At 43.3% G+C, this 26,595-nt stretch overlaps 1 protein-coding gene across 4 annotated transcripts in view; it reads right to left on the bottom strand.

Annotated features, from left to right (window-relative positions):
* kif2c (kinesin family member 2C) overlaps positions 1-26,147 on the bottom strand; it is a 77,784-nt gene extending 51,637 nt beyond the window's left edge. For all 4 annotated transcript variants that reach the window (XM_085983145.1, XM_085983143.1, XM_085983144.1 and 1 more), the window contains exons 1-4: positions 25,957-26,147; positions 11,796-11,890; positions 7,591-7,674; positions 753-801 (exon numbers count right to left, since the gene is read on the bottom strand). In XM_085983145.1, coding sequence (XP_085839271.1) covers positions 753-801; positions 7,591-7,674; positions 11,796-11,890; positions 25,957-26,017 — 289 coding nt within the window. In that variant the 5' untranslated portion in view covers positions 26,018-26,147. The remainder of the gene's footprint in view (positions 1-752; positions 802-7,590; positions 7,675-11,795; positions 11,891-25,956) is intronic.
* Between the last annotated feature and the right edge of the window lie 448 nt (positions 26,148-26,595).

A 26,595-nucleotide genomic window follows, 5' to 3' on the forward strand; every position in this document is an offset into this window, starting at 1 on the left:
AAAGAGAGAGAAGCATTTTCCCCACTACTGACGTCAGGCTTAATTCCCCGTTTTTTCTCTACCACCCTTTTTGAATAGTGGGGTAGCATTAGCTACCCTCCAATCCATGGGAACTGTTCCAGAGTCTATAGAATTTTGGAAGATGACCAGCAATGCATCTACTATTTCTAGGGCCACTTCCTTAAGTACCCTAGGATGTAGATCATCAGGCCCTGGGGATTTATCGGCCTTCAATCCCGTCGATTTCCCTACAAATACAGATTTCATTCAATTCTTCCCTTTCATTAGATCCTATGTTCCCGACATCGGAGATTATTTGTTTTGGAGCTTTGTCGATTGCTGCTCTCCAGTAGTTAAACATATTGGTTGTAGAATCTAATAAAACCTCTAGAGCTCAACTGCATCATTTCCTATTAGAACACCATTCACACTATTTATGACATCCATTTTTTCCTTGTCATGTACAGGACTTTACACATGTCCATATTAAATTTCATCTGCCATTGACCATCCCACATTTGCATCTGGTTTTAAGGCACACTTAAAAGACCTTTTCCAGTTGGTAACGAAAATATTCAATGCATTAATATAAATAGCAATTTAGCCCATTTCTTCCATTGACCATATCCAATTTGTTCTATTATGGATGCTACAAAAATCCATTTAATCTTGAGGAAAGATTCTGCTAACTTTCTCTCTAGCTCGGAGAAAGTAAATATGACATTAGAATCTGCATGTAAACTTCAACTCACTTTCCTTTGCGACTCCATTCCTTGGCAGAGCAGATTCACGTCTTGGGACCTGAAAAAGAAAATTATTTCCTCAACATCCAGTATGAACCTTTTGTAATTTGGGGGGGGGGGGGGGGGGGGGGGGGGGAGAAAGAAAATGGAAATTTTTGCTTATGTCAAAAAATTGATAGCTTACAACAAGAGTGCATGCACAACCATCCTACAAGAGGGATGAGGTCCTGCAGCAAGAATTTAGGGAGCTAGGTGAAGGATTAAGGAGCAGGACCTCAAAAGGTTGTAATCTCTGGATTACTCCCGGTGCCACGTGCTAGTAAGTATAGGAATAGGAAGATAGAACAGATGAATGCGTGGCTAAAGGGATGGTGCAAGGGGGAGGGCTTTAGTTTCCTGGATCACTGGGTCTGCTTCTGGGAAAGGTGGGACTTGTACAAGTCGGACGGTTTACACCTGAACCAGGGGGGAACCAATATCCTTGCGGGGAGGTTTGCTAGCACTGCTGGGGAGGGTTTAAACTAACTTGGCAGGGGGTTGGGGTACAGAGTGGAGCTATAGTAGGGGGTGATTTACGGCCAAATACAGAGGGAAAAACAAGTCAGCTGGGAAGGCAGAGCAAATATGTGAAGGCAAAAGAGAATATGGCAGGGCTGGAAGGCATTTATTTTAATGCAAGGAGTCTTGCAAATAAGGTGGATGAACTGAAGTTGTTGTTGAACACATGGGAGTACGATATTGTTGCTATCACGGAGACATGGTTGAGGGAGGGTCAGGACTGGCAGCTCAATATTCCGGGGTATAGAATCTTCAGGCGAGACAGAGGGGGGTGTAAAAGGGGAGGGGGTGTTGCAATATTAATTAAGGAGTCAATTACTGCTGTAAGGAGGGATGATATATTAGCGGGTTCCTCTAGTGAGGCCATATGGGTAGAACTTAAAAACAAAAAGGGGGCAAGCACTTTGCTGGGAGTGTACTATAGGCCCCCAAACAGTCAGGGGGGAGATAGAGGAACAGATATGTAGGCAAATCTCCGAGAAGTGCGAAAATAATAGGGTAATAATAGTGGGGGATTTCAACTTCCCCAATATAAATTGGGACAGTCAGAGTGTGAAAGGCTTAGAGGGTGCAGAATTCTTAAAGTGCATCCAGGAGAGCTTTTTGAGCCAACATGTAGAAAGTCCTACAAGAGAGGGGGCGGTACTGGACCTAATTCTGGGGAATGTAGCCGGGCAAGTGGTGGAAGTGTCAGTAGGAGAGCATTTTGGCGACAGTGACCATAATTCGGTGAGATTTAAGGTGGTCATGGAAAAAGACAAAGACGGCCCGGAAATAAGGGTTCTAAATTGGGGGAAGGCCGATTTTAATATGATAAGGCAGGATCTGGCCAAAGTGGACTGGGAGCAGCTGCTTATAGGAAAATCCACATCAAAACAGTGGGAGACTTTCAGAAGGGAAATAGAGAGAGTACAACGCCAACATGTTCCTGTAAAGGTCAAGGGTGGGACCAACAAGCAAAGGGAACCTTGGATGACAAGGGATATACAAAAATGCATTAGAAATAAGAGGGGGGCTTTTGGCAGTTACAAAAGACTAAAGACAGAAGAAGCCCTAGAGGAGTATAAAAAGTGCAGGGGCATACTTAAAAAAGAAATTAGGAGGGCGAGGAGGGGCCATGAAATAACACTGGCGAGCAAAATAAAGGAAAATCCTAAGATGTTTTATAAGTATATTAAGGGCAAGAGGATAACCAGGGAAAGGGTAGGGCCCATTAGGGACCAAAGTGGCAATCTGTGTGTAGAGCCAGAGGATGTAGGCGGGGTTTTAAATGAATTTTTTGCATCTGTGTTCACTATGGAGAAAGACAATGCAGACATAGAAATCGGGCAAGGGGACTGTGACATACTTGAACATATTAGCATCGAGAGGGAGGAGGTGCTAGCGGTTTTAGCGGGCCAAAAAGTGGATAAATCCCCAGGCCCGGACGAGATGTATCCCAGGCTGCTGTGGGAGGCAAGGGAGGCGATTGCAGGGGCTCTGACACTAATTTTCAGAACCTCTCTGGCCACAGGGGATGTACCAGAGGACTGGAGAACAGCTAACGTAGTACCATTATTCAAGAAGGGTAGCAGGGATAAACCAGGGAATTACAGGCCAGTGAGTCTAACATCTGTGGTGGGGAAATTATTGGAAAAAATTCTGAGGGACAAAATTAATCTCCACTTGGAGAGGCAAGGATTAATCGGGGATAGTCAGCATGGCTTTGTCAAGGGTAAATCATGTCTAACAAATCTGATCGAATTTTTCGAGGGGGTGACTAGTGGGGTGGATGAGGGAAATGCTGTGGATGTGGTGTACATGGACTTCAGTAAAGCTTTTGACAAAGTCCCGCATAGGAGACTGGTCAAGAAGGTAAGAGCCCATGGGATCCAGGGTGCCTTGGCGCGTTGGATCCTAAACTGGCTGAGTGGCAGGAGGCAGAGGGTGATGGTCGAAGGTTGCTTTTGTGACTGGAAGCCTGTGTCCAGTGGGGTACCTCAGGGATCGGTGCTGGGTCCCTTATTGTTTGTGATCTACATAAATGATTTGGATGAAAATGTAAAAGGTATGATCAGTAAGTTCGCAGATGACACGAAAATTGGTGGGGTGGTAAATTGCGAGGAGGAAAGCTTCCGGCTACAGGACGATATAAACGGGTTGGTCAGATGGGCGGAAAAGTGGCAAATGGAATTTAACCCTGAAAAGTGCGAGGTGATGCATTTTGGACGGACAAATAAGGCAAGGGAATACACAATGAGTGGTAGGACCCTAGGAAGTACAGAGGGTCAGAGGGACCTTGGTGTACATGTACATAGATCTCTGAAGGCAGCGGAGCAGGTAGATAAGGTGGTTAAAAAGGCATATGGGATACTTGCCTTCATTAGCCGAGGCATAGAATACAAGAGCAGGGAGGTTATGATGGAGCTGTACAAAACGCTGGTGAGGCCACAGCTGGAGTACTGTGTGCAGTTCTGGTCGCCTCACTATAGGAAGGATGTGATTGCTTTGGAGAGGGTGCAGAGAAGATTCACCAGGATGTTACCTGGGATGGAGCGCCTCAGCTATGAAGAGAGGCTGGACAGGCTGGAGTTGTTTTCCTTGGAGCAGAGAAGGCTGAGGGGGGACCTGATTGAGGTGTACAAAATAATGAGGGGCATAGATAGGGTAGATAAAGAGGAACTTTTCCCCTTAGTGGGGGGGTCAATAACAAGGGGGCATAGATTCAGGGTAAGGGGCAGGAGATTTAGAGGGGATTTGAGGAGGAACTTTTTCACCCAGAGGGTGGTTGGAATGTGGAACTCAATGCCTGAAAGGGTGGTGGAGGCAGGAACCCTCACAACATTCAAGAAGCATTTGGATGAGCACTTGAAATGCCATTGCATACAAGGCTATGGACCAAATGCTGGAAAATGGGATTAGACTGGACAGGGATGGATGGGCGGCGCAGACACGATGGGCCGAAGGGCCTCTTTCTGTGCTGTAAAACTCTATGACTCTATGACTTGTACCTACTAGGAGTCACCTTTATTCTCAGTACAGATGTTAATCCAGCACACAATAACTAGTTTCCCTGATGAGAAGCTAGCTTATCTGTATAAAATTAGATGTCTAAATGCAAGACATGAAATCAGTTTGGACCAAGATCACGCTTGCTAAATCACAAATAAAGCAACTGAAACAGAGATCAAAGACGACACAAAAATGAGAATTTGAAAAGCAGCAATTTTGGACTCAATATCAAGTTCAACAATTTCAGATCATAACCTCGGCCCCTATTACACATTTTTTCTTGTAATTTTTCCACTCCTTTTCTCTCCCCCCCCACCCCCCTTTCCTTTTGTTTCTCTCTCACACCTGGCAGCTATCTCTTGCCCTGCCAGTACACTTTACACCTAATCTCAGCCTATTACCATCTCATCTAGCTCTTTTGTTTCTTTCACTTCTTTTGTCCGATCGCAGCCCTGCCTTCGATCTAATTCCTTTGCTTTCCAGTTTTGACGAAGGGTTCGACCCGAAACGTCAACTCAAATTTCTCTCCACAGATGTTGCCTGACCTGCTGAGTTTTTCCAGCATTTTCTGTTGTTAATTTGAATGCTTGGTTTGGGGTGGGGCTCGAAGAGAAATTGAGAAGTGGTTTCAGCTGAATATATAGACAAAATATTTTAGATAAAAAAACAAAATTAAAAATGAACTAATGTCATTAAATTTACCCATTAAAGTTTTTTTTTTTTTTAAAAACATTTGCAGCAAGAAGTTTTCCCCAGACAGGCTTATCCTCACTTTTTATTTTTATTTAAATAAAAGCAGATGACTGGAGTTCTGTTTCAATCCCAGAGTTGGAACTTGTCCACAAGCGTTGGAGAGGTCAGTGTTTTTTGCATGCAAGAGAGAGGTGAGTCGCTGGAGCATTAGTTCCACAGGAGTAATTGAAAACAATGTCCAAGTGCACCAAGATAACCGAGGAAAACTAGGCAGAAGCTTTAAAAAAAAAAAAAAAAAAATTTAATGGGATGTGGGTGTCGCTGGTAAGGCCAGCATTTATTGCCCATCCCTAATTGCTCTCGAGAAGGTAGTGGTGAGCCTCCTTCTTGAACTGCTGCAGTCTGTGTGGTGAAGGTACTCCCACAGTTCTGTTATGGAGGGAGTTCCAGGATTTTGACCCAGTGACAATGAAGGAACAGTGATATACTTCCAAGTCAGGATGGTGTGTAACTTGGAGGTGGTGGTGTTCCCATGTGCCTGTTGCTCTTGGCCTTCTAGCTAGTAGAGGTCGTGGGTTTGGGAGGTGCTGCCGAAGAAACCTTGGCAAGTTGCTGCAGTGCATCTTGTAGATGGCACACTCCTACAGCCACAGTACACCGGTGGTGGAGGGTGTGAATGTTTAAGGTGGTGAATGGGGTGACAATCAAGTGGGCTGCTTTGACCTGGATGGCGTCAAGCTTAGAGTGTTGCTGGAGCTGCACTCATCCAGGCAAGTGGAGAGTATTCCAACACACTAACTTGTAAATGGTGGAAAGGCTTTGGGAGTCAGGAGGTGAGACACTTGCTGCAGAATATCCAGCCTCTGGCCTGGTTCTTGTTGCCTCAGTATTTATGTAGCTGGTCCAGTTAAGTTTCTGGTCAATGGTGACCCCCAGGATGTTAATGGTGTGGGATTCAGCAATGGTAATGCCATTGAATGTCAAGGGCAGTGGTTAGACTCTTGCTTGTTGGAGACAGTCATTGCCTGGCACTTGTGGCACAAATGTAACTTGACACTTATCAGCTCAAGCCTGAATGTCATCCAGGTCTTTCTGCATGCGGGCATGGACTGCTTCATTATCTGAGGAGTTGCAAATGGTACTGGACATTGCAGTCATCAGCGAACATCCCCACTTCTGATCTTATGATGGAGGGAAGGTCATTGATGAAGCAGCTGAAGATGGTTGGGCCTAGGACACTGCCTTGAGGAACTCCTGCAACGATGTCCTGGGGCTGTGATGATTGACCTCCAACCACCACAACCACCTTCCTTTGTGCTAGGTATGACTCCAGCCAGTGGAGAGTTTTCCCTGATTCCCATTGACCAGTTTTACTAGGGCTCCTTGATGTCAAGGGCAGTCACTCATCTCTGGAATTCAGCTCTTTTGTCCATGTTTGGACCAAGGTCTGGAGCAGAGTGGTCCTGGTGGAACCCAAACTGGGCATCGATGAGCAGGTTATTGGTAAGTAAGTGCCGCTTGATAGCATGGTCGACGACACCTTCCATCACTTTGCTGATGATTGAGAGTAGACTGATGGGGCAGTAATTGGCCAGATTGGATTTGTCCTGCTTTTTGTGGACAGGACATACCTGGGCAGTTTTCCACATTGTCGGATAGATGCCAGTGTTGTAGCTGTACTGGAACAGCTTGGCTAGAGGTGCGGCTAGTTCTGGAGCACAAGTCTTCAGTTCAACAGCAGGGATGTTGTCCGGGCCCACAGTCTTTGCTGTATCCAGTGTTCTCAGCTGTTTCTTGATATCACGCGGAGTGAATAAAATTGGCTGAAGACAGTGGGGACCTCAGGAGGAAGCTGAAAAGGATCATCCACTCGGCACTTCTGGCTGAAGATGGTTGCAAACGCTTCAGCTTTATCTTTGCACTCACGTGCTGGACTCTGCCATAATTGAGGATGGGGATATTCATGGAGCCCCCCAGCCGTTAGTTGTTTAATGGTCCACCACCATTCACGACTGGAAGTGGCAGGACTGATCCGTTGATTGTGGGATCGCTTAGCCCTGTCTATAGCATGCTGCTTCTGCCTTTTAGCATTCATGTAGTCCTGTGTTGCAGCTAAGTCTCAACATTTTATACAATTCCAGCCATTACAAAAATCTGAGCTAAAAGGATTTTTTTGGAATGAGGACTTAGTGAATCATTAGCAGCATCTCATTTTTATACTGTCCACGAGCAGTCTTTAACTTTTAACTGTCCAACTTTGCACCATGTTCACATGCCAATTCTTTTTCTACAGCTTACCAACCAAAGAAATAAAAGTATTTAATGCCCACAGTGGCTATATATATTTTTGTTAGGTACATGTTTTAAGGGATATTGAGCAAAGGCAGGTAAAGAGATTTGAGGTACAGATCAGCCATGATCTAACTGAAAGGAACTGGAGTAGGCCGTTCAGCCAATGTACTACATACTTTGCTCCATTTTCCCTCCATTGCTTTTGTATTGTCATTTCTTGGACAAACGTTTAGTTAGCAGTAATCAAGAATAAAGTTTTATACTGGCTATTAAATAAATACATTAACTCAAGAGCCAAGGATTTAAAACTTACCCTCGAGTTCCTTCTTGGGAGGGTTGGAGGTGGCATCTTTTCTACTAGGTTAGGATTTAACAATAGTAAGCTTTCAATGTCAACCTGAAGATAAGAGAAATACACCAAGCTCGTTTGAGTCAACAAAATGTGTTAGCGTTTCACACAAGTTATTACAACACGGTTGTTGCTGCTTAAAAAGGAGGCCAACAGCTGTTTCATCTCTAGCTTAAAACCAATGAAATCAATGATTTAGACTTCAAATGTAGAGAATGATTAAGAAGTTTGCAGATGATACAAAAATTGGCCGTGCGGTTGATAGTGAGGAAGCTAGCTACAAACCGCAGGAAGATGTCAATGGACTGGTCAGGTGGGCAGAGAAGTGGCAAATGGAATTCAATCTGGAGCAGTGTGAGGTAATTCATTTGGGGAGGGCTAACAAGGCAAGGGAATACACTATAAATATGGTAGGATACTGAGAAATGTAGAGGAACACAGGGATCTTGGAGTGCATGTCCACAGATCTCTGAAGGTAGCAGGACAGGTAGGTAAGGTGGTTAAGAAGGCATACAGGATAAATGCCTCAGCTAATAAAGGAAAGTAAGAGCAGCAAAAATAAATGTTGGTCCCTTAGAGGCTGAGACAGGAGAAATTATTATGGGGAATAAGGAAATGGCAGAAACATCAAATATTTTGTATCTGTCTTCAAAGTAGAAGACACAAAAAGCATACCAAAAATGATGGGGAAACAAGGGTGAGGAACTTAACATAATTAATATAAGTAGAGAAAAAGTACTAGAGAAACTAATGGGACTAAAAGCTGACAAATCCCCTGGACCTAATGGCCTACATCCTAGGGTTCTAGAAGAGGTGGCAGGAGATAGTGGAAGCATTGGTTTTGATCTTCCAAAATTCCCTAGATTCTAGAATGGACCCAGCAGATTGGAAGGTTGCAAATGTAACACCACTGTTCAAGGAGGGAAGAGAAAAAACAGGGAACTACAGGCCAGTTAGCCTGACATCAGTCGTCAGGAAAATGCTGGAACCCATCGTTAAGGAAGTGGTATCAGGGCACTTAGAAAATCATAACATGATTAGGCAGAGTCAACATGGTTTTATGAAAGGGAAATCGTGTTTGACAAATTTATTAGAGTTATTTGAGGATGTAACTAGCAGGTTCAATAAAGGGGAACCAGTGGATGTAGTATATTTGGATTTCCAAAAGGCATTTGATAAGGTGTCACATAAAAGGTTATTACACAAGATAAGGGCACATGGGGTTGGGGGGTAATATAGTAGCATGGATAGAGGATTGGTTAACAGACAGAAGAGTGTAGGGATAAACGGATCTTTTTCAGGTTGGCAGGCTGCAACAAGTGGGGTGCCACAAGTTAGTGTTGGGGCCTCAGATATTTACAATCTAGATGAAGGGACAGAGTGCAATGTATCCAAGTTTGTTGATGATACAAAGCTAGGTGGGACAGTAAGCTGCGAGGAGAACACAGTCTGCAAAGGGATATAGCTAGACTAAGTGAGTGGGCAGTAAGGTGGCAGATGGAGTATGTCAGGAAATGTGAGGTTATTCACTTTGGTAGGAAGAATAGAAAAACAGCATTTTTTTTTTTTTTTAAATAAATGGTGAGAAACTTTCAAATGTTGGTGTTCAGAGAGATTTGGGTGTCCTCATGCAAGAAACAGAAATCTAGCATACAGGTACAGCAAGCAATAAGGAAAGCAAATGGCATGTTGGCCTTTATTGCAAGGGGGTTGGAGTATAAGAGTAAGGAAGTCTTGCTACAATTGTACACAGCCTTGGTGAGACCACATCTGAAGTACTGTTTTGGTCTCCTTATCGAAGGAAAGATATACTTGACTTGGAGGCGATGCAACAAAGGTTCACTAGATTGATTCTATGATAAGGGCTGTCCTATGATAAGAGATTGTGCAGAATGGACCTATACTCTCTGGCGTTTAGAAGAATGAGAGGGGTGATCTCATTGAAACATACAAGATTCTGAAGCGGATTGACAGGGTAGATGTTGAGAGGTTGTTTCCCCTGGCTGGAGTGTCTAGAACTAGGGGGCATAGTCTCAGGATAAGGAGTAGTCCATTTAAGACTGAGATGAGGAGGAATTTCTTCACTCAGAGGGTTGTGAATCTTTGGAATTCTCTGCCCAGAGGGCTGTGAATGCGAGTATATTCAAGGCTGGGATAGACAGATTTTTAGACTCTTGTGGGAATCAAGGGATATGGAGATCGGACAGGAAAGTGGAGTTGAGGTCAATGATCAGCAATGATCTTATTGAATGGCAGAGCAGGTTAGAGGGGCCGTATGACCTACTCCTGCTCTTATTTCTTATGTTCTATGCACCGACTAGAAGAGCAGGGAGGTGATGCTTGAACTGTATAAAACACTAGTTAGGCCACAGCTAGAGTACTGCGTACAGTTCTGGTCACCACATTACAGGAAAGATTGCACTAGTGAGGGTATAGATAAGATTTACAAGGATGGTGCCAGGACTGGAAAATTTTAAGCTATGAGGAAAGATTGGATAGGCTGGAGTTGTTTTCTTTGGGACGGAGGAGGCGGAGGGAAGACTTGATTGAAATGTATAAAATTATGAGGGGCCTAGACAGAGTGGGGAGGAAGGACCTATTTCCCCTAGCAAAGTGGTCAATAACCAGGGAGCATATATTTAAAGTAATTGGTAGAAGTATTAGAGGGGAGCAGAGGAGAACTTTTCATCCAGAGGATGGTGGGGGTCTGGAACTCACCACCTGAAAGCGTGGTAGAGGCAGAAACCCTCACCGTACTTAAACGTACTTGGAAATGCACTTGAAGTGGCGTAACCTACAAGGCTACGGACCAAGAGCTGGAAAGTGGGATTAGGCGGGAAAGCTCTTTTGCGGCCGGCACAGACACAATGGGCCGAATGGCCTCCTTCTGTGCCATAAATTTCTATGATTCTATGAATGTTAGATGTTATAGTTACTTGACTATATACAAACAGGCAAACCAATTCTGCTGGGTTCCCCCTTATTTTAGGCACACAATGGAAGCACCTGAAAATTCATAGTGCATGGGGTGGGAGTAACTGTGCATTAGATGCTAACTTTTTTATTTCTGGAATTTGAATCCAATCCAAAAGGATGGGATGAAAGTTTCCTGATCTGCTAGCTGGAGGTTCACATGTGAAGTGAGTTTGGACAGCCTCAACCCCATCCCAAGTAGGCATGGCCCACACACTAAACTGTCACTCACACAGATGCCATAGGATAGCTTGTGGAAGCAGAAAAACACACTTATTTAAAAAAGGCACAAACTTCAGCTCTCCTCTCTCCCCCCCCTCCCGTGATCAAGGTGCTCTAGCCATTGGAAAATAAAATCACTTAAAAACCAAGCGTGAAATAAAGCATCCCCCCAAAAAAGGTGCTTCAAAGTTTTTTTAAAAAGCGGCTCAGAATTACTGATCATTTCTTTTTCAAAAATCATTCACGGGATGTGGGCGTCGCTGGCAAGGCCAGCATTTATTGCCATCCCTAATTGCCTTCGAGAAGGTGGTGGTTGAGCCGCCTTCGTGAACCGCTGCAGTCCATGCAGTGATGGTACTCCCCCAGCGACTTTATCGTAGTGGTTTGGTACAACCGAGTGCCTTGCTAGGCCATTTCAGATCCCATCAATAATAAAAAAAAAAAAAAAAAAAAAAAGTGTTCTCCCCATCATCTAGGTAATGCTTTCAGAGAACAAAATAATCTTGTAGGAGATACAAGACACCAGAAGCCATGGGCTACAATTTATACTGGGAACAACCACCTGTTTCCAGGTCTGTCATTGCTCAGTTTGGGACAGATTTGTGCAGGAGTAGTTGAATGCAACCCTCAAGCCCAAATGAGCAATCCTGAGAAACCACTTTTTGTTATAAGCTAGACAGGTACAAATATGAAGCCAGAGCGACCTGTATCCTTTCTTCAGAGATGTCTGTGGTATTTAACGGTTTCAATACCAGAGTTGAGCTTAATTACCAATATGATTTTCAGAAACTGACATGTAATGCAAACAGACAACTTTCAACCGCGCACCAATGTTGATACATATTTTCAATTCAAACAGCAAGGATTTGCCAGTTACTATGAAAAGTTTGGTCTTGAGCATCACAATATCCTCGTTCAACTAGAGTGCAGCTCCAAAATATGCAATATGCATTTGTGACAGAAGACCTCCTTACCTCTTTGGCTTTACTTACGGTGTCCTCTAGCCACTCGACTCTTACATAAGATTTCTCGGCAATCAAGTCAGTTATACTTGCATCTTGTATCATCCCTGTGAAGAAAGGAACGAAGACAATTAATAATGAACTATGGGAAAAAGCAAAATATATATCTCCCATCCCAACATCAGATGACAATGCAAGATCTCTCTAATGTATACCCTCCACTGGAGAGCATTTTTCCAATGCTTAAATTTATTAAAAAAGTGCCTTTAAAAATGCAGTACATAAAAAGCAGCCTGGTCAGGTTTTTGTTATAGGATGTATGGGAACATTTCCAGAACTGCAATATCACAGACAAACTTACCATAGCAATGAGTGTACATTCACTATACACGACAACCAATTGACAAATATAATGTGATTACAGCAGGCGGCACTTTTACTACAGAAATGCAGTAAAATCTGGTTCACAAATTCAAGGGCAGCTTAAAAAAAAAAGTATATATAGTTATCTGCAATCTGGGAGTGACTCTCAAGCACTGGTACAACTGACTGGTTTGCTGGCTACCTGGTGCCAGTGTCATGTCTGCCCAAATTAATCAGTTTTATGCCAGGTTCCTCCATGTGGCATAGAAGCATACATGCGGAGCAGGCTCGAAGGGCCGAATGGCCTACTCCTATCTTCTATGTTTAATGGACACGTGTATTTTTTTTTTTTTTTTACTTCACTCGTGAAAACATCGAGACAAAAGCAAGCGAGTTCTGCAGCAGTCTGAAGTAAAACATGAATAAGTCTCAGGTGCTCCCTCAAATTGGTAGGTCACAACAATTTGCAATGACGTTATGCCCCATAAACTGAATTTGACCAAGTATTACAATACGGTTATAATGATGCACGTCAATCTTTCCAAGTAATTTGATTGAAATATTAAAACACGAGGCAGTTATTAACTTGCTTTGATTTCATAATCAAGCTCCTATAAAAAAAGTATACAATGATAGTTTAGCAATGGCTTAATCAACATTGTTGAAGTGCCCCTTTTCTCCCTTACATGCTCACATTTTACATTAGAAGTGGTGGATGTTCTGTTCACAGGCCCTCCTACATTAGTTTCCTACATTACACCAGTGACTTCACTTCAAAAGTACTTCATTGGCTCTAAAGCACTTTGGGACGTGCTGAAAGGCACTATATAAATGCAAGGCTTTCTTTGCCAAATCAAGAATATGGTTAGGAGACACATGTTCAAGGCAACTCCATTGCGTTTCTTTTTCAGAATTGTGAACCAACTAATAAAAGGTTAGGAGCTTCTCAGAACGTGGAGCACGTACCCACCCACCCACCACTCTCTACATAGTGAACTGCACCAGTTAACCATACTAATTACTGTAGCACGATTTCTAATGTACACCATTTAATCTTGAGACCATCATTTATAATAAAACAATGTGCAGGTTACAGAATGCATACTATTCACATCTGTCCTGGTATAACTACTAGAACAGAAATGAACACTTAGGATTTCTTTCTTATTTAGATTTAATGCAATATTTACCCTTTGAACATTAAGTTGGTATTAGCAGTAAAGTCCAAGAGTATAACCACCTGTAACTTCTTGCTGGCATTTTACACACTATGTATACAAGGTTTGCTGTGGTGATCAAAAACTAATTCCAGGGTTTAGGAATTGTACAAAAAACAATGGGCTCGAAATTGCAGTCGGAGACTTCTTGCAGGCGAATGCCTCCGATCTGCAAGAAAAGTATGCACCTACCTGGTGCCTCCGTATCTTTGGACCCTTGCGGTCCTGGGCCTGCAGATGTACACCTGCATAAAGACCCATGTATCCCTAGGGGCGCCCATGGTTCTCAAGCGTCCCTGGGATCACCTAGGCCAACCAATATGGAATCCCCATAAGCATAATAGGAATCATATAAAAAACACTTTCACCCCACTTAAATAAAACTAAACCATGTTAAAAATTAAAGTACAATTTAATTAAACATTAAGGGACCAAAAATAACCTCAACGAATTTAAGGTTTTTGAACGTCTAAATGATTTAAACAATTTTATTTTAATATTTATTTAAACCCTTATGCTGGTAAAAGGCCTTACGCCTGCTTTTACCAGGCATAAGAGTTTCGTGGGCATTCTGCGCCAGCGAATGTCCATTTCCTTCGGGTTCGTAAGATCTGTCAAGCTGAAACTTGACAAAATCAAAATCGCAAGTTGCGTGTTTTCACGCATGCGGAAACCCAGAACCTGCAGGGCACTTGCGTCCGCGGTCATAGGTCCTGGAAAATCTGGGCCATTGCATTAAAGCACCACGGACAGTGCTAGCAACTCAACTTGCATGTCTTTCTGAAGTTCAGTCAACTGAAAGCAATACTTCTATTGAAGAATGGTACATCTGTTTCACATGTAGAAACATGGTATTTCAAATTGCATTTCAGGCAGGCTGCAGTGCACGAGGTTTACAATCTTCTATCAGACAGGGATTCCTTTTCATGGGACACTGGCACCAGTACTGGGACAGGAAGGAGCTATACCAATGGGACAGGCTCCACCTGAACTGGGATGGGACCAGTGTCCGAGCAGAAAGGGTAAATAGGCAGGTGGCGATGGCTTTAAACTAGTAAGACGCGGGAGCCATCTACAAGAAATGAAACCAGCCGAAATATAAACAACAGGTAAGAGCATAGGAAAGAATAAAAAGGGAGAACATTGGTGGCCAGGGAATAAACAGGAGTGTAAAAAGATGGTCAACAATAAAAAGAGAGAAAAGAACTGCTATTAAAAATTAGTTAAACCGTAATAAAACTGGGGAACTGGAGGCAATAATACGTTCCGAGGAACCAGATATAGTAGGGGTTACCGAGACATGGCTGCAGTAAAATCAGGACTGGGAATTAAACATTGCAGAGTATAACATATTTAGAAAAGATAGTGGGGGGGAAAATGGTCAGGTGGAGTAGCTGTACTTTAGGGAGAACAATGGCAGTAGAAAAAAGTGACGCAGCTATCAGCAAGACAAAAATAGAATCCATGCGGAGAGATAAAAGATAATAAAGGATCAATCACACCAATAGGGGTAGTCTACAGACCAGTGGAAGGGAGGTGAAGGAAGAAATATGCAAACAAATTAGGGAAATGAGTAAAAAACAGAATAATCATTAGGGGGGGTTTCAACTCACCCAGATATTAATTGGCCAAAAGAGGTAGGGAAAGGGGATAAGGGAATAGAGTTCCTACAATATGTACAGGACTCCTTTCTAAACCAATATGCAAGAAGCCCAACAAGGGAGAATTCGCTATTGGCTCTACTAATGGGGAATGAACCAGAGCAGATAAAAGTAAAAGTAGGGGGAACATCTAGGGAATAGTGATCATATAATATGCTTTAAGATAATAATAGAGAAAGACACAAGTATGAAGACGACCAGGGTAATAGATTGGAGAAAAGCTGATTGAGGGGCTGAGAATAGAACTCGGGAAAATTAAATGGACAATAAATCGGCAAACAATGATGTACAGCAGCAGCAGGGAATATTTAAAACGGTGTTCAACAGAGTCCAGGAAAAATATATTTGCTAAAAACAAGAACAAGATAAAATTAATTAGATATACATAGATGAATATATTTAGAATAATTTGCTAAAACCAAGAACAAGCTAAACACAATGAGACACCACAGATGAATAAAAACACTAGGGAAAAATTGAGGCAAGTAAGCATAGGACAGACAGGGACAGCAGAGGAGGAAAAGGGAAATTACGAAGAAATTAGTAGAGAAGTAAAAAAAATTAGAAAGGCAAAAAGGAACTATGAAATTAAATTATCATGGAACATAAAATAAAATAGTAAGAAAAAGGAAAGTCGGGATGGGAATAGGGCCACTAAGGGACGGACAGGATAATAACAGGCAGCGAGAGAGATGGCAGAAATATTAAACAACTTGTATTTATATAGCGCCTTTAATGTAGTAAAACATCCCAAGGCACTTCACAGGAATGTTAAGACAAAAAATTGACACCGAGCCACATAAGAAATTAGGGCAGATGACCAAAAGCTTGGTCAAAGAGATAGGTTTTAAGGAGCATCCTAAAAGGAGAAAGGCGAGGTAGGGAGGCAGAGGGGTTTGGGGAGGGAGTGCCAGAGCTTAGGGCCTAGGCAACAGAAGGCACGGCCACCAATGGTTGAGCGATTACAATCAGGGATGCTCAAGAAGGCAGAATTTAAGGAGAGCAGATATCTCCGGGGGGGGGGGGGGGGGGGAGGGAGGCTGAAGGAGATTAGAGATAGGGAGGGGCGAGGCCATGGAGGGATTTGAAAACAAGGATGAGAATTTTGAAATCAAGGTGTTGCTTAACCAGGAGCCAATGTAGGTCAGCGAGCACAGGGGTGATGGGTGAACGGCACTTGGTGTGAGTTAGGACACAGGCAGCAGAGTTTTGGATGACCTCAAGTTTACATAGGGTAGAATGTGGGAGACCAGCCAGGAGTGCATTGGAGTAGTCAAGTCAAGTCAGGAGGTAACAAAGGCATGGATTAATAAATAATTACTTTGCTTCAGTATTTACCAGGAAGACAGAACAGATGGACATGCTATCAGATGAGATTAGAAAGGAGATAACTGCATTTAAAATGTTTTAAAAAGAGAAATATTAAAATAAACTACTCAAACTCAGGATAAAACCCCTCATCCAGATGGATTACATCTGCACATTTTAAAATAATCTCGGGAAGAGAGATAGCAGAGGCATTACTAAACATATTTAATAATTCGTTAATACAAGGTGTAGCGCCAGAGGACTGGTGGATAGTAAACATAATACAGGAAACTTTGTGCTATCCGGCACCAACGGGACCGAGCTGTTGCCGTTCCCTCAAAACTGCCGGACAAACCAGCGTTAATGTTGACGCATACGGAGCTTTTCAGCTCCGTATCTGGCAACAAACAGCTTCTAAACAGTTGGCCGTACCTTGGAAGCGTCTGTCGCTTAGCAACAGCTTCAGAGAGACTTTGCAGAGCCTGACTGTTGGAAAAAAAAAGCCACGAGAAGAAAAAAAAAAAAACAGAACAGCTCCTGATTTTTGCCAGACATTTAGCCTCCGGATAACAAAGTTTCCTGTACCTATATTTAAGAAGGGACATAGAATATGCCCAGGAAACTATAGATCAGTCAGCTTAACATCAGTGGTAGGAAAAATAATGAAATCCCTACTAAAACATCTGGAAACCAAAAATAAAAGGAATAGTCAGCATGGATTTCAAAAGGGAAAGTCTTGCTTGACCAACCTCATTGAATTTTTTGAAGTAACAGAGTAGACAAGGGTAATATTGTAGTTGTAATTTATCTAGATTTCAAAAGGCCTTCAATAAGGTACCACATAATAGACTAACGAATAAGGTCAGACAATGCAGAGTCAGGGGACAAGTAGCAGAATGGATGGATAGCTAGCTGGCTTCAGGACAGAAAGCAGAGAGTAGGGGTAAAGGGTAGCTATCCACAGTGGCAGAAGGTGGGAAGGGGTGTTCCACAAGGATCAGTGCTGGGACCACCATTGTTCACAATTTATATTAACGATTTAGACTTTGGAATCAAAAACACTATCTAAATTTGCAGATGACACCAAATTTTGTGGGGGGGGGGGGGGGCGGGCGCACATGGATAGTTAATACTGAGGACTGCAATAAATTACAAGACAACATTAATAAAGTTGAAGAATGGGCATATAATTGGCAAATGAAATTCAACACAGATAAATGTGAGGTATTACATTTTGTAACAAAAAAAATAGGGAGGTCACATATTACTTGGAAAATACAAATCTAAATGGGGTAAAAGAGCAAAGGGATCTCAGAGTACAAATACACAAGTCACTGAAAGTAGTGACACAGGTTAACAAGGCCATAAAAAAGCAAACCAAGCACTAGGGTTTATTTCTAGAGATTGAATTGAAAAGTAGAGAAGTTATGCTAAACTTGTATCGAACCTATTGCATACAATCCTGGTCGCCATATTATAAAAAAGGACTTGGGGCACTGGAGAGGGTGCAAAAAAGATTTACATGGATGGTACCAGAAATGTGAGGGGACACCCATCAGGAAAGGATGAACAGGCTGGGTCTCTTTTCTCTTTAAAAAAAGGCTGAGGGGTGACCTAATAGAGGTCTTTAAAATTATGAAAGATTTTGATAGAGTGGACACAGAGAATGTTTCCACTTGTGGGGAAGAGCATAACTAGAGGCCATCAATAGAAGATAATCACCAAGAAATCAAATAGGGAATTCAGAAGAAACTTCGTTACCCAGAGAGTGGTGAGAATGTGGAACTCGCTACCACAGGGAGTGGTTGAAGTGAATAGTATAGATGCATTTAAGGGAGGCTAGATAAGCATATGAGGGAGAAGGGAAATAGAGGGTTACGCTGACAGATTTGATGAGGAAAGACAGGAGGAGGCTCGAGTGGAGCATAAACGCCGGCATGGACTGGTTGGGTAGAATAGCCTGTTTCTGTGCTGTATATCCTGTGTAATCCTATGTAATACCAGTATGTACTGATGAACTATAAATTCAGTCTACATAGATCTGGTAGAAAAGTTGACCTAATATCCTGGTTTGGGGAGCTTTGCTTCAGCAACTCAATCCACAAACTACCTTACTTGTAAAATAGCATTGTAGTGAATGTCAGAATATTTCTGCATGTCATGGCATTTTGAAAGTTTACTATCTCCACTTCTGACACATTCTACAGAATCACTTACCAAGGTTTCAAAAGCACTTTAGCTTTTCCAGGAGATATGCCAAAAATCAAGCAGACACACATTCAGCTTGTATTACAAGATGATGGATAAGAAATGCAGACTGACATCACTGCCCACATAATCTTTGTCATCATGAGGAAGCTATTGTGACATCATAAAACAGCTTGACTACCATTTGTGGTTGAAGTCTCAAAAACAAATACAAAATACAAGCAGTCACTGCAGATTAAGCCTTCGAGACCAGAACAGCTCACCACTTTCAGTGGAGCAGCAATTAGGAGCTGAAATTTAAAAGATAAAAAGGCCCAAACTGTTAATTAAAAAAAAAATTAAGGATCCATCATCTTAACCTCTAGAACATTCCTTTAAATGCAGCATCAAAACAGCCTTGCTGTGGCATTATCCAATTTATCAGAAAAGCCAAGCAACATTTATGGAAAAAAAACATTGCACTATATTTGCATTTTCAGATACAACATTAAAGAAACAGATCTCAGGACGCAGTTCATTTGGTTGCAAATTCCTATCCCATTCACACTTACTTGTTTGAGCTTTAAAGCAGGTTTCTAATCTGGTTTCAGGTTTACATACCCAACCTACACAGCTATTTTGCATAAAGATTATAATCTCTCTTCTCCTCCTGTACTTACACTTCAATGAGAGGAGAGTGCCTATAGATGTTGTCCATATGGACTTCCAGAAGGTATTTGATACAATTCCACACAAGAGATTATTAGCAAAGCGCACGGAATTGGAAGCCATCTTGTGACCGAGTTGTAAATTGGTTGGAAGGTAGGAGACGGAGTAGGGATAAAGGGAATATGCCCTGATGTGACAAGTGGTGCTCCCAAGGGATCTATACTGGGGCCTCACTTTTTAATTATATTTTTTAATGACTTGGACAAAGGAATAAATAGTTGTATATAAAGTTTGCAATGACACCAAGTTAGGAGGCATAGTAAGTTGTGCAGATGGGAGCAGGAAGTTACAAAAGGGACATAACTATGGCAGATGGAGTTCAATGTGGAAGTGTGAGTTCATTCACTTCAGATCCAAGAATGAGAAAAATCAGAATATTTTCTTCTTTGAGTGTAGGAGCAAAGGGATTTAGATATCCATGTATACAAATCACTAAAAACTAGTACACAAGTACAGAAAGCAAATCACAAATGCTAACAAAATGTTGGCCTTCATCTCCAGGGGGTTGGAATACAAACATATGAAGTGATGCATCATTTGTACAGAGCCTTGGGCAGACCCTGTCTGGAGTACTGCATTCAGTTTTGGGCACCACACCTCAGGAAAGATATATTGGCATGTTGAGGGGGGGGGGACAACGACATACAGCACACTCATCAGAATTATACCAGGGCTTAAAGTGTTAAATTATATCAGGGCAGGTTGCATAAACTTGGTTTGCATATTTTTGAGTTTAGGAGTTTCAGGGGCAAGCTTATCAAAGTCTTGACAATGATAAAGGAATTCAAAAGAACAGAAAATGCTGGAAAAACTCAGGTGGTCAGGCAACATCCATGGACAGAAATTTGAGTTGACGTTTCGGGTCGAACCCTTCTTCAAAACTGGAAAGAAAAGATGGATTGGAGGCAGGGCTGCGATCGGACAAAAGAATAAAAGAAACAAAAGAAGTAAAAAAGAGACAATGAAAGGTGTTAGAAGCTAGACGAGATGGTAATAGGCTGAGATTGGGTGTAAAGTGTACTGGCAGGGCAAGGAATTCGAAAGGATAGACAGAAAATATTTCATCTGGTGGATGAATCCAAGACAAGGCGGCACCATTTTAAAATTAGAGCTGGGTCATTTAGGTGCGAAATCAGGAAGCACTTTTTTCCTTTCTTCAAGGGGTAGAGGAAATCTGGAACAACCACCCCTCCCCCACCCCAAAAAAAATGCCACGTCAATTGCATTTAAGCCAAGACTGAGAGCAATAGATTTTTGCTTGGTAAGGGTATCAAGGGATATGGAACAAAGGCGGGTAAATACAATTCAGCCAGGATCTAATTGAATGGAAGAACAAGCACAATGGGCTGAACGGCCTATCCCTGTTTTTCTATGTTTCTAGGTCATATATTCCTAACTAGTCATTCTCGAGAGAAAAAGCCAAATTAGAATCTGTTTTATAATATACAATCATAAACCAGTGAAATAACATACCATTTAGGTTTTTGTATAAAAATATAATCAATTTATCTTCAGTAACGTCAATGTGTAAAGCATCAGAATGAATACTGAAAGCGCAGCCCTCAAACTCAACTCCCCGACAAATCCGGCTTTAAATCTTCTCACCCAGCTGAAGTGTTGGCTCAGGATGAATCGAGTGGTGTGCAGCCCTGCCATTCCATTGAACCCTCATCAATCTGCCATACCTAGGTTGTTGCAAATAGTGCATTTGTCCACTGTCTGCTTATGTCTCTATCTCTTCTCCTCCCCCCTCATCCATGCCTTTATTACTAAGGATCGAGTTCTCAACTTCCCTCCTCAAATTACAGCTAACCTAGAACCCTCAGCCAGAGTCTTCTCATTCACAAACAACCCATCTTCAGTGAGCTCTACTTGCTCCCTGTGCCCCAGCAAATCTATTAAAAACCTTCAGGCTAATTTTTAATGCCCTATACAGGTAGACTATCCTTTCTCCGAAAACCTTGGGACCAGCTGGGTTTCGGTTTTCGGAATTTTTCGGATTTCAGAAGGTTTTCATCTCCGTATCTGGCAACAAACACTGTTGCTTAGCAACAGTTTGTAAACACTCGGGCCCTGCCTTGGAAGCGTCTCTGAAGCTGTTGCTAAGTTACAGAGACTCTTTCCACAGCCCGACTGTTTAAAACAATGCTAGGGGAAGAAAAAAAACTGAACAAAACGGCTGCTGATTTTTGCCGTTAGATCGAGGTTTCCGGCTCCCCCTGCTCCGTATCTGAATTCCTTGACTTAGCGGGGGTCTGGGGCTCGACTGCCGCCGCCAGTTGTGGGAAAGCCGGATATCGGCTGACTCCTACACTAAGCTGGCCCGCAAATCAGGGGGGGGGGGGGGGGGCGGGGGAAGAAAAGACTATCGGACGGGCCGCTGTATTGTTGGGTTCACTCTCCCGGTACCTCCTTCACACTGCCCGGCTCAGCCTGCAATCTCCTACCCAGGAGGGAACTGTGACCCTCTGCCCTGCTCACAGGGAAAGGCAGAGCTCCTGGGCCACTCGGGTCATGTCGTGCACACGACTTACGCTCCACGAAAAAACTTTCGGTTTTTAGAGGTTTTCGGAAGTGCGGATAAAGGATAGTCTACCTGTATTGTGTTCCATCTAATTTTAGCTCTTTAAAAAAAAAGCCAGCCCAGCCTGCACCTTTAATTCCTGTGAACTGCAGTACTGAGGGAGTGCTGCACTGTCAGAGGTGCCGTCTTTCAGATGTGACATTAAATTGAGGCCCCATCTGCTCTCCAAGGTGGATGTAAAAGATGCCATGGTACTATTTCTAAGAAGAGCAGGGGAGTTAGCCCCAGTGTCATTGATTTATCCCTCAAAAAACATCACAAATACAGATTATCTGGTCATTATCACATTGCGGTTTTTGAGCGTGCGCTATGCACAAATTGGCTGCCATACTTCCTACATTACAACAGTGACTACACAGTACGTCATTGGCTGTAAAGCACTTTGGGATGTCCCAAGACTGGGGAAGGCACTATATAAATGCAAGTCTTGCTTTCTTGTTTGTGAGTTGCTCACAACTCCATTGGAAACCCATTTTTCTACTATGTAGACATAATCATGTCAATGTCACAACAAAATGTGTCTACGCTTCCATGGTACCTAGGAACAGCATAGGATAGTTTGGGGGAAAATCCCTCTTGATATTGGTCATATACATGTCTAGTACAGCAGGACATAGGGTAGGGTCTGAGAACTGAATGCTTCCTACACACTTGTAACAACATTTTACATCAAATCCACAGATGTTAGGAACCTGCTCCATATGTTTCACTAGTAGCTATAAAAAGGCACAAAAATGGGGCAACAACTTGCAAAAAAAACACAAATGAGGGAGCGCTGAAGATCACCATCTTTGCAGAAGAGTGCGCCAGAGTATAGCATTGTTATCACCGCTACTCGGGTGAAAGTTTCCATATGGAGGGTTCAGACTTAAACCATGATATTTGGATCATAAAATGTTTCCAATTCCTGGACCGGACAGTGTCCCATTATTGTAAAAGTTTAAAAAGAATATAGGTTTACTATTCCACCCTCCCCGCTTCTTTCAAATAACCATTTTACATGTTCAAGCTCAACAACAGCTATTTATATAGCGCCTTTAACGTAGTAAAACGTCCCAAGGCGCTGCACAGGAGTGTTTGAAGACAAAAAATGACACCGATCCACATAAGGACAAATTAGGGCAGATGACCAAAAGCTTGGTCAAAGAGGTAGGATTTAAGGAGTGTCTTAAAAGGAGGAAAGAGAGATAGCGAGACAGACAGGTTTAGGCAGGGAATTCCAGAGCTCAGGGCCTAGGCAACAGAAAGCACGGCCACCAAAGGTTGAGCGATTATAATCAGGGATGCTCAAGAGGGCAGAACTAGAGGAGTGCAGATATTTCAGGGGGGTGTTGTGGGGCTGAAGGTTACAGAGATAGGAAGGGGCAACGCCATGGAGGGATTTGAAAACAAGGATAAGAATTTTGAAATCGAGGCGCTGCTTAACCAGGGGCCATTGTTGGTCAGCAAGCACACTGGTGATGGGCGAACGGGAGTCGGAGAGAGTTAGGACACAGGCAGCTGAGTTTTGGGTGACCTCAAGTTTACGTAGGGTGGAATGTGGGAGGCCAGCCAGGAGTGCCTTGGAATAGTCAAGTCTAGGAGGTAACAAAGACTTGGATGAGGGTTTCAGCAGCAGATGAGCTGAAGCAAGGGTGGAGAAGAGCAATGTTACGGAGGTGGAAGTCGGCAGTCTTTGTTATGCTGTGGATATGTGGTCGGAAGCTCAATTCAGGGTCATTTTTGACACCAAGGGTGTGAAAAGTGTGTTTCAGCCTCAGACAGGTGTTAGGGAGAGGGATGAGTCAGTAGCTAGGGAACGGCGTTTGTGGCGAGGACCAAGAACAAAGGCTTCGGTCTTCCCAATATTTAATTGGAGAAAATTTTGGCTCATCCAGGACTATGTCGGACAAGCAGTCTGACAATTTAGACACCGTGGAGGGGTCGAGAAAAGAGGTAGTGCTGGGTGTCGTCAGCGTACATGACGCTGTGTTTTCGGATGATGTCGCCAAGCCAAGGGGCAACATGTAGATGAGAAATAGGAGGGGGCCAAGGATAGATCAGTGGGGGACACCAGAGGTACCGATGTGGGAGCAGGAAGAGAAGCTGTTGCAGGTGATTCTCTGGTTACAATTAGATAGAGAAGAATGGAACCAGGCGAGTGCAGTCCCACCCAGCTGGACGATGATGGAGAGATGTTGGAGAAGGATGGAGTGGTCAACCGTGTCAAAGGCTGCAGACAAGTCAAGGAGGACGAGGAGGGATAGTTTACCTTCATCACAGTCCAAAAGATGTCATTTGTGACTTTGATGAGAGCCGTTTCGGTACTGTGGCAAGGGCGGAAACCTGATGGGAGGGATTCAAACACGGAATTGTGGGAAAGATGGGCACAGATTTGGGAGAGATAACACATTCAAGGACTCATAAATGTGGGCATAATTATGCCATAGAGGGCATCAAGCCCCATCTTAATGGACAGTTCCAGTATGAACACTGGGTCTGTCCATTAAGAGTGACTGGTTAGTGACAAGGAGTGGGGGCACGAGAAGATGTCCTTTACCCCAGGGGTGTTCGAGGTCAATGGGATCACCCATACTAGAGCGCACCAACGTCAAGTGTTCTTGCTCAGGCCAACATCCCCAGCATCGAAGCTCTGACCACGCTCAATCAGCTCCGATGGACGGGTCATATTGTCCGCATGCCCGATACGAGACTCCCAAAACAAGCACTCTACTCGGAGCTCCGGCACGGCAAGAGAGCCCCAGGTGGGAAGAGGAAACGCTTCAAGGACACCCTCAAAGCCTCCTTGAAAAAGTGTAAGATCCCCACCGACACCTGGGAATCCCTGGCCCAAGTGGAGGAGAAGCATCCGGGAAGGCACCAAACACCTCGAGTCTCTTCGCCGGGAGCAAGCGGAAGCCAAGCGCAGGCACTGCAAGGAGTGCACGTCAACCCAAGCACCCCACCCACCCGCTCAACCACCGTCTGCCCCACCTGTGACAGAGACTGTAGGTCCCGCATTGGACTCATCAGTCACCCGAGAACTCATTTTTAATGTGAAAGCAAGTCATCCTCGGTTCCACCTAAGAAGAGACTAGAGCTCAGCACAGATCAGCGATAGAACCCAAGACCTTCATCTGTATGGCTCAATTCCACACTGGTCAGTCCATTTACCAACTGACTTGCTGGGAAGCTCCAAAAGGAATAACTACATTTTAAAAAGATGTAGGTTGAATAAAATATCAAGGCAGGCAAGAAGTGGGTTTGATTATCTATTTCACCTCACATGTTAAACAAATTAATCCAAGAGTTCATCTTTAAAAATCTTTCAAGCAACTCTCCATATGTTTTAAAAAAAATGCAATTTCCCCCCCCCCCCACAGACAAGAGCTAAAGCAAAAAAAAAAAACATGTTACCCAGTTGTGAATGAGGTACAAAACTGTTCCTAACCTAAAATAAAAAATGGAACAGAAAATGCTGGAAAGATGCAGGACAATCAACATCTGAAAAAAAATAGGGCAACCATTCAGATGCAATGTTTATTCTCAGACCTGTGCATTTTACTTTTATTTTCAGCATTTGCATTGTACCTTTTAGTCAATGCAGCTTATTTGAAGCCATTAAAATTTGATATAATTGAAGGGCCACTAAATAGGACAGCGACTGGCGACAGCCAGCTAAACATTTACTATTTCCCTTAATTCTGTCTCAACACTGCTTGCTGGGTTTGGAAGACGAGCGGCAGCAAATTCAAACTGCGATGACCCAATCAATGGACAGCTCGCTGCGCCCAATGGCTGGCCGGCATTGACGTCACAATGCCCCAACCGTCCAATCACCGCCGGGGTGAGAGATTCGGGCGGGTCTGGAGTAAGTGACGTGCGCACGGCGGGTAATCCAAAAAAAAAATCAATGCTTCAGTGCGCATGTGTACGTCCCCATCCTACACACGGCTCATTGTTTTTTTTTGGGGGGGGGGGGGGATTTTGATTAATTTACACTTACACAAGAAACGGTAAAAAAAGAGCCACCCCCGTCTCTTAAAAAAACTCAAAAATAGCAATCAGCCAAGACTACCTCCGCCTTATCAGTTTATATAGCTCAGCTTTAGCAATATTCATTTGGTCAGCAAATAATTCCTTACCATTGCTGCGTTTAATTTTAACAATAAGGCCCACTTTCAGCCGCTCGAAGGTTCCAGCCATTCTTTCCGCACAATCGTATGGAAAAAGCCAACCCCGCAAAACCCGCCGACAGTCTCGGCCAAACCGAACAACTTTCAAAACCGGTGCGCACTGAATCCCAGGGACTGAGCATGCGCGGCCTCACCGTCACAAAGCGCGTCGAACTTAATGCTAAGCTCTTAAAGGGACATTTAAAGGCAAGGGTCGGCTGCAAAGCAGAAGGTACAATTCTGATCACGTCAGATGTGCGTTAACAGGGCTGTCCCTTTAAGAGTACAGGTCTCTTTGTAGTAAATACCGACCTCTGGAGGAGAATCAGAGCATAATTATCATCCTTCCATTAGGCACTTTACATAGAAACATAGAAGATAGGAGCAGGAGTAGGCCATTCGGCCCCTCGAGCCTGCTCCGCCATTCAATGAGATCATGGCTGATCATCCAAATTCAGTACCCTGTTCCTGCTTTCTCCCCATACCCCTTGATCCCTTTAGCCTTAAGAAATATATCTAACTCCTTCTTGAATATATTTAATGAATTGGTCTCAACTGCCTTCTGTGGTAGAGAATTCCACAGGTTCACCACTCTCTGGGTGAAGAAAT

Source organism: Somniosus microcephalus, chromosome 3, assembly GCF_052327205.1.
Source record: "Somniosus microcephalus isolate GS21.2 chromosome 3, FLI_Smic_1.0, whole genome shotgun sequence".
Taxonomy (NCBI): Eukaryota; Metazoa; Chordata; class Chondrichthyes; order Squaliformes; family Somniosidae; genus Somniosus; species Somniosus microcephalus.